Raw genomic sequence first — 8,912 nt, forward strand, 5'->3', positions numbered from 1 at the left:
ATATATATATATATATATATATATATATATATATATATATATATATACAATTTGCATTAGTAAATATTTTATCTGTTTTACCTGTCATGTGACCACTAAGCGAAATTAGAGAACCATGAACATGCAAAAGTGTTGTTTAACTATTGAAATGATAACTGAAGTAAAATTTTTGGGCTGACAAGAACCCCTTATCTACTCTATTAAAAATAATAATAAAAAATGGGTAGAATGAGTCCAAACGTTTATCTGGTAGTATAGGTTACCAACACTGTTTAAGAAATAAGCTAAAACTTTGACCATCTACGGGAAATAAACATCAATTTCATTAGCTAATGTCTGTGTTTATGTAGAACAAACTGAGTAAAAACTTACTGGTGTTACAGTTTATCCTGCCACAGTCTAGATGGGGAAGAACAAGTGACAGATGAAATCGCGTCCTTCAAGGATACAGCTGCAGACATCCAACAACAGAAACACCACCTTCCGGGGATGAGCACATGGAGCAGCAGCCATTTTGGATCATTTCCAACATCCGTTTTATCATTCTGGCCAGTATGTTTGATATAATATATCTTTTTTTTTTTTGTTGATTTTATTTTAAATGTAGATTTATATTTTTAGTATTTAATTTATATGGTAGTGATCCATATAAAATGGCTGCCTGCTCTAAGCCAAAAGGATTCATCAACTTCGGTATTCTTTATCTTTCTTTCTTTTCTTTTTTTTTTATGAATTATCATCTTATTGGTCAAGGCACGAACTGTATGCATTTCACAGAGAACTGCAGATTTTCCTATGACAATTGGAACTGTCATTCAGGTTGGAATCCATATGGCCATTTTTATCATGTGCCATCAACCGCAACAGAAAAGTGGGAGCAAACAGCCTTGGTCCAAAATGCATTAGCACCACACAGACTTGTAGCATGTACTTCATAAAAAAAAACAGACAGACTGAATGTTCTGATTGTGCCAAGTTATTGAATTTACTGAAATCACTATCATTTTAATGTTGCAACATGTATAAGATGCTGATCATCTGGCCTTAGTAAAAAATGGCATTAGTAAAAATGACTGTGTGTGTTTTGTGGGTGATGCTTTGGCCACCAGCTGCAGGTGTGCTGGATGCTCTGGTCTCAGGCTGTTTGCTTACAGGGCCGCAGGCTAAAGGCCATTGAAGGGGTGAGTACCATCTTTGAACAAGGCATGATAAATGCCATTAAGAGCGAGGGATGGGAATGGGTAGATATTTTCCTGATACAAAAATAGTTATACAGAAAGATGCATAACTGATTGTTAAACCCATCTTAGCATATGAACAGAGCAGACACAAATACAGAAAAAATATCACAAAGAAACAGTCCTGTTCATAGCATATAATCTAGGGCTGGTGGTACATTAAACTGTCATGTATGATTTTTTTTAAGTAAATCAATTGCCATGTATGAGAATGACTGGTGCAGACGTGGTGCTTCGATCATGAGGTCAGAGGTTACATGAGACAATGATGAGAGAGCTCATCTGTCCACATCCCCCACAGACAAAGCAAAAGAATGAAAAGCAAACAGGAGCAATCCATGCAGATCAAAAAACAATAATAATTTAGCTGTAGTGTTAGAAAGATGATAACATCCAGTAACTGGCAAATATAAGAAAAGACGACGAGGAAAAGAAGGACAGAGAGAGAAATACGGCAGAATACGATACCTAAATTGACGGTCAGTTTGACACGGCCGCTGTCCAGTTCTAGTCGTAGTGTGTCTGCAGACTCACGTGATGTGGCAGCCATCAACAGGCCAAAGGCACGCTGGGACATAAACCTCAGAGACACATCCTCTGCTTCTGTATGTATTACCGTTGGCATCACCACCTTCATATACATACTGCCATCGTAGCTTAGGATAGATGCCTCTGTATAGAAAACAGACACACAAAACACATAAAAAATATTAAACCTAGACCTCAAAAATAGTGCTTTCACTGGACCTATTTACAATTCAAATGTGTTCAATGAGTCCTTCACACTGAGTTCAAAATATCACACTCCAACTAGATGAGAAAAGTTTTGATATGAAAACTCCTTATGAATGTGTTTCATGTTATTTAGTCATATCACAAATTGTTTAGTGGCTTTTACACATTTTAAGAACAAGCAACATATTATAAAATATACATATACAGTTCTGTTTGTAATGAAAATGGGCCAGAGTACTATAGAGAACAATTTACAAATCAAAAGTGCGTGGAAAATTGTCATGAAAAATGAAATGATGACATTAAATAACTAAAAAAAGACTAAAACATATATGACCCCTTTAACAGAAATTAAATGCACACACACACAGCAAAGTCCTCCAATCTTCCTTTACTAGTACTGTAGTGGAACAAATACATTGCATCGTTTTAAATGCCCTTCTTAACTGTTCTTATAACATGCTACAGATGTCTTAATGCAACACTATCACATATATCCCTTTCTAGGGAACTCCACACTGCGTCCCCTAGGGGACACAATGGGGAATGCCATCAGCATGGCCGATGTCTAAAGCATGTGGGAAACACTTCCAAATCTTAGGATCAGCAGCCCGTGACATCATTACCAGAGTGCCCAGAGTATAAAAGGGCACCTGTAATTTTTTGTCTTCAGGAGCCGTTTGTTTGTTCAGCGTGTGTGAAGCACTATGGAGAGCAAAAAGTCGAGCGAGCATTTTAGGAAATGTGTGCCTCCATGTCCGAGATATTTGACACCTGAGGACACACATGACCTTTGTGTTACGTGTCTCTGCGACGAGCACGCGAGCACTGAACGCATTCATTGCGATAAATTTCCAATGAGGAAGGTCCGCTCTCGCCTGTCCCTATTCATTAAACTTATGGGGCTGTCACGTGATGAACGAACGACTCAAACCCGAAGACTCGAGAGATGAACTAATCAATTCTCTTTCCGGCTCAGACTGCATTGGTTAAACTTATGGGGCTGTCATGTGATGAACGAATGACTCGAAAAACCCGAAGACTCGAAACCGGTGAACTACTTGACTAATTCCAGTACAGAACCTATAGGATGTTGCGCATGCGCGACTGAACGAATCACTCACCGAGACTACTCGTTCTTCCCGAGTCACATTAAAGGTTCGTTCAAAATGAACGAATCGTTCAAGAACGACCCAAAACTACTACCAATCAGTTTTGTACCTGTGTGAACGAACAGACAGTGCAACCTTCTTGGCACAATACATAATTATGTATTTTTTACCCTAAATGTAGCGATTATCCCCTGCTAAGAGCAGGAGCAACAACGGTACACACAATAGGTCAATATTCACTATTAACCAAACGCTTTTCACCCGTCTCAGCATCTCTCACGGTTTACGCTCACTTACACTTTTAATCCATAATAGAGAGCGTGTCACACCTGCCTCAAGACCTTTTACCGTTCGCACTCCACTTGATGCACTTAAACAAACAGACAGTGCAAATCTATACTTATTTTCCACCTTACTTTATATTTTATTCAACAGTTTTAATCCGTTATGGAGTTCGCATCCCGTACGTGGCACCAAAGCGTTGCGCCTGTCTCAAGATCTCTCACTATTTACAGCCACTGGACACCGCGATTGATGCACGTGATTTTTAATGTTATCTTGCCTTGGCTGTGGCATGTTCTGTGACAGCTGCACCTAGATCTGACTGGTGAAGTGTCACCTGGGGCAGGCAGAGTAAGTAGCAGCATTTTCTGTTTTGTCACATGCATCTATCGGATCGTAAAACAGACTGAGAGATCTTGAGGCAGGTGCACATAGGCTATTAGATAGGAATAAGATATAGGTTGCAAATTAGTAAATACGTGTAGATTTGCACTGTTAGTTTGCTTAAGTGCATCAAGTGGAGTGCAAACGGTAAAAGGTTTTGAGAAAGGTGTGACACGCTCGCTATTATGGATTAAAAGTGTAAGTGAGTGTAAACAGTGAGAGATGCTGAGACAGGTGAAAAGCGTTTGGTTAATAGTGAATATTAGCCTATTGTGCGTACCGTTGTGGCTCCTGAGAAAGGTGTGACACGCTCGCTATTATGGATTAAAAGTGTAAGTGAGTGTAAACAGTGAGAGATGCAGAGACAGGTGAAAAGCGTTTGGTTAATAGTGAATATTGACCTATTGTGCGTACATGTGGCTCACCCTGTTAGCAGGGGATAATCGCTACATTTGGGGTAAAAAAAGACAGAATTATGTATTGTGCCAAGAAGGTCTGTTCGTTCACACAGGTACAAAACTGATTGGTAGCTGCCTTTAACAGAGCCTTTACCGATTACCTCCATTGATCAGAGCATTTGGCACGGTCGTCTGTGAGTGACGTCACCTCCCAATACAAACACGCCCCATAGTATAGTCCTGCCCCTGACAATGATTGGCAGCTTTCCATGTAGACATCAGAAATTCAAATGCAAAAGGAATTGTGATTCCATTTGAGTTTTGGCAGGTTACATGCGCGACGCAGCGAGAGTGAAAAAGCAGACATGGTAATTAATATTGCTATTTAAATATGACAGGCTCGTAACTCCTAAGACATGGGAAATACAGTTGCAAATGGACTTTGCTTTTTCATTTGAAATTTGGCAGTCACTGCGTTCGCGAAAGCGAAAATGCAAACGGTAACGCAGGATTTGCAATTGCATTTGGATTATGTCACAATTTATGCATCTACATATGGAAAACGCAACTGAAAATACAATTTGCAATTCCTTTTGAAAATAGTCCGCAATATCCTTCCATATATTGTGCTAGTTAAGATGATTAACTAACGAGTTCCACCTGTGCCGAATTGGTTGATTATCTGATCGTGCTCCTCCCGAACCTTGTTAATAAAACATCATGTAGAGCAAGTGAGGAAGTGCGATGCTAAGAGGAGGAGGGGAGACCTCAGAGAGGTGATTGACAGGAAGCGTTGTGACCAGCAATCTAACGTCTCTCTTTGATGTCTCTCCTGAGCACCCCACCCCTCGGTGTGTTACTTATGATGTTTTTGGTGAGCTTTGCGTATATTGGCAATTTTGGCAAACCAGGTGGCTGATGGTCCGGTCTCTCCTCCTTGAGCTGTGAGTAGGGTTTAGCTGCCTCCCCGCCTTAGGGTTTCAAAGTAGGGCAGTTCTCCTTTTTATGTGTGGGCGGTCTCCCCTGATCTCAGGTTATTTCCAAGCAGGCGGTCCCCTGAACTCCCCATACTTTGGGCTGGCTCCCCTACATCAGGGTTTTAAGCAGATGGCCCATTGTTTCTAGATGCATTACTGTTTGAGGACAGTTATGTTCACATCTTGGCTGAATGGGATGCCCCTCCTTTAAACTATTTTGGCTGGGTTGCCCCATTTCCCCCCAGTTATTCAGCTTTGTTGGCGTGCCAACAAATCGGTGCATGTTTGCCATTTATTTGGTGCTCTCTCACCAGGTGGTCAGGCATGCACCGAGGTATGGCGTAGTGGGTATTTTGTTCCCCATTGTGTACCCTAGGGGATGGAGTGTGGAGTTCCCTAGAAGGGGAAGGTCTCGAGTTACGCATGTAACCATGGTTCCACCACTCCTAGGGCCTGCCTGTTGGTTCCTCTCGGGGAACCATGGTTACATGCATAACTTGAGACGATCTATCTATATTTATTTGTTGCCATATGCTCCATCTATCACAACAAGTTCCTTGTCTGACTGCAGAGGTGCTCCTCTACACACAAGGGACATTTCTAACAAAGTATTTCATTTGCAGCCCCATAACAGGCCAAAACGATACAGAACAGAGCTGAGAGGGGATTCTAGGAAAATGGATTAAAAAAGGCAACCAGCCGTGAAATACCTGCCTCGAGTTTTAGTGGTGAACAAAGAAGAATGTGCCTCTGGCTGAAAGAGGAGCTGACTGCCTTTGTGTGATGATGGAGGCGTCTGCATTTAACCCATGAGTCATTGTGTTGAAAATAATGTGCATTACACGCATATATAGCTGTCAAGTAATATGTGATAGGACACCTTAAACATCATCATTCAGGCAGGTGGCACAAAAAAGGAGAGGAATGTGACATTACCAATATTAAAACATCATTACTTCAGGCTATACGTGTTCATTATTTTGCAGTTATAAGCTGTTACAGAAATATTTCATTTATATGCAACTTAGACAGACAGACAGACAATCAATCAATCAATACATACAAAAGTAAATAAATCTATTCTATCATCATTTACTTACTCTCATGTCCAAACCTCTATGACTTGCTCTGTTCTAATGTAGTTTTGTACCACACCGATTTTAATTTACAAAAAAAAAAAAAAATCATACAGGTTTGGAAAGTCATATGGGTTGAGAACAACTTGAGGATAAGTACTTAATTTTTTGGCTGAACTGAAAAGTGTCAAGGTGTATAATTTCTACATCAATAATTTCTCCACACTGAATTATTATTATTATGATTATAATTAATTTATCTATTTGTTAAATCATTTTTTCTCTATTTCATTTGTTTTATAGCTTAAATAATTAGCTAAATGCTGTTGAAAATAGTTTCAGATGATGTATTTCATGTCACCACAAAACATGTCAACTTTTCAAATGTATATAATGTATTAAATTATTTAATACCAACCCTTATGCATCACACAATTAATTATCTGTTCTATGTAACAGTGGTTTAGGGATTGTGTCCCTTCTTGGCATCCTGGAATGGATATCATGCAAAAGTTACCAGTTCATTGTCATAGTATGAGTTGAAATTTTGGATATACAGTACATATTATACATTACTTTTGCACAGAAAATGCTGATAAGCCACTCTCTCATGCCAGTTAAGCTAATGTGTGATCTTCTAGTCCTTATGTTTTAGAAAATGTAACATTCAGCTTAAATTATATTAAATTATATTATGTATTAAATTGTAAACAAGAATATATATTCAGGGACGTTCATATCTTAAGTTAGTTCTGGAAAATAGTGAAAAGGTTTTTTATTTGATCTCCAAAATGACAGTTAATTAACAATCAGGATCCTTTACATATAGCGGTATTGACCCTGTTCACGTTGAAGCACTCTCAGAACAATAGGGTTGTGTTCAAGCAACTCTATTAGCATGCATTAATTCACAAATATAACAATCAATTCTTCACATATTAGAAAACTAGTGTCCCTGCTGACGCTGTTACACACCTGCTGAGTGTCAAGGGAGCTCTTAAGCATTAATGAAGAGCATATTAACCCCCTGTCTTGAACTACTTGCTCTCTCGTTCTGATCTTAAACAACCTTTCTCAAAGCAAACTGAGCAGACACTATTGCCAGGATGTTATGTCTTCCACACCATATTGAAATGCGATTGGTGTGTGTGTGTGTGCTACTTAAACACGCACACACAAATATTGCACAGCAGAGCTGGCATTTTGGGGAGATATCAACAGCTCCAAAGTTCATTTTGAATGGTTAATGAGGAGATGCACGTTTTCAGGGGCTTGCTGGAAATGGAAGTTAGCAGCACTTTACATAATTACCACCCAAATTGACAATGACGACAGGAGGGGATGGGGGGCTATTATTTAGGAGAGTATTTCAAAAAGTAATGAGTATGAAAATACATAAAAATTGATGTAAATAAAATAGTCAATATGAAAATTATTTAAATGTAAATAACAAATATATAGAAAATAATATTATACTACATAAAACATTACTATATTATTAAGTGTGTTTGAGTAGAATAGTACATTTAACAATATTATATGTACACATTATTATATAAAAAAACAATCAAAAAGTGTAAATATAAAAACACTTTAAAATGGATAAAAATTTACAGAATAAAAATAATTTGAATTAGAATTAGAACTATACAGACATTTAAAAAATGTCAAAACAACAAAAGTACTACAACTTTAACTAGATCAAGGTGAAAACAGAAAATGTAAAAACAAAGTCTAATTCAAAATATTAACAAAGACAAACAATAAATACTTACATTTCACTGCTGGTCATATATTCCCTATATAACCATGTATGTGACAAATAAAATCTTGAAATAAATCTTGAAATAAATAAATAAACAAATAAAAATATTTTATTTTTGAATATTACAAAAAAAAACATGAACTGATTGGCAGCTGACAGTAGCGCCTGACATGTAATCTGCATGTAATTCAGGTCATGTGACACATCCAGAGCTTTACAGAGCCAAAGGGCGATATATAGTCACCCTGCCCATCCATCCATTCAGAGGACTGCTCTTCTTAAATGCTTCTCTAAAGCATTCAAAGAACAAAAAAAGAATCTGAAATATCCATGTCTTTTTACAAACACAAACATTTCTGTAAACATGCACAAGTCCAATTGAATATACCCTAAGTCTATATTTAGATTGTGAGTTTAAAGGGGTCATATGATGCGATTTCAATTTTTCCTTTCTCTTTGGAGTGTTACAAGCTCTTGGTGCATAAAGAAGATCTGTAAAGTTGCAAAGACTAAAGTCTCAAATCCAAAGAGATTTTCTTTATAAAAGTTAAGAGTCAACCACGCCTACCTAAAACGGCTCGTTCTAACACGCCCCCACATGTCTACGACACGATGTGGGAAGATTTGCATAACGCCGCCCACATGTTCACACAAAGAAAGAAGGCGTAACTTTTATTCTCGCTGTAGTATTGTTGTTGCCGCCGCCACCATGTCGTGAAGTCGCTGTGTGTTTCGTTACAAATCTACTTTGTTTGGCCTTCCAAAAGAGGACGATATCCGCTTCGTCATGCCTGGAGCTGATCCGTGCTGGTTGCTGAGGAAATATATCAACTTCGCGCTGTGGATCGCCGGATCGGCTTTCACCGTGGAAGAAGCAGATTCCAGCCTGGAGTCGTTACATTTCATTCCGGACGCTCCTTCATCGAAATCGCCGGCCGCGCCGTT

The 8,912-nt window shown here is 38.5% G+C and overlaps 1 protein-coding gene across 1 annotated transcript in view; it reads right to left on the minus strand.

Annotated features, from left to right (window-relative positions):
* LOC107555282 (neurexin-3b-like) overlaps positions 1-8,912 on the minus strand; it is a 359,781-nt gene that overhangs the window by 191,329 nt on the left and 159,540 nt on the right. Inside the window, exons 11-12 of the mRNA XM_016238037.1 lie at positions 1,707-1,910; positions 373-399 (exon numbers count right to left, since the gene is read on the minus strand). Coding sequence (XP_016093523.1) covers positions 373-399; positions 1,707-1,910 — 231 coding nt within the window. The remainder of the gene's footprint in view (positions 1-372; positions 400-1,706; positions 1,911-8,912) is intronic.

This window comes from Sinocyclocheilus grahami, unplaced genomic scaffold, assembly GCF_001515645.1.
Source record: "Sinocyclocheilus grahami isolate Dianchi unplaced genomic scaffold, SAMN03320097.WGS_v1.1 scaffold530.1, whole genome shotgun sequence".
Taxonomy (NCBI): Eukaryota; Metazoa; Chordata; class Actinopteri; order Cypriniformes; family Cyprinidae; genus Sinocyclocheilus; species Sinocyclocheilus grahami.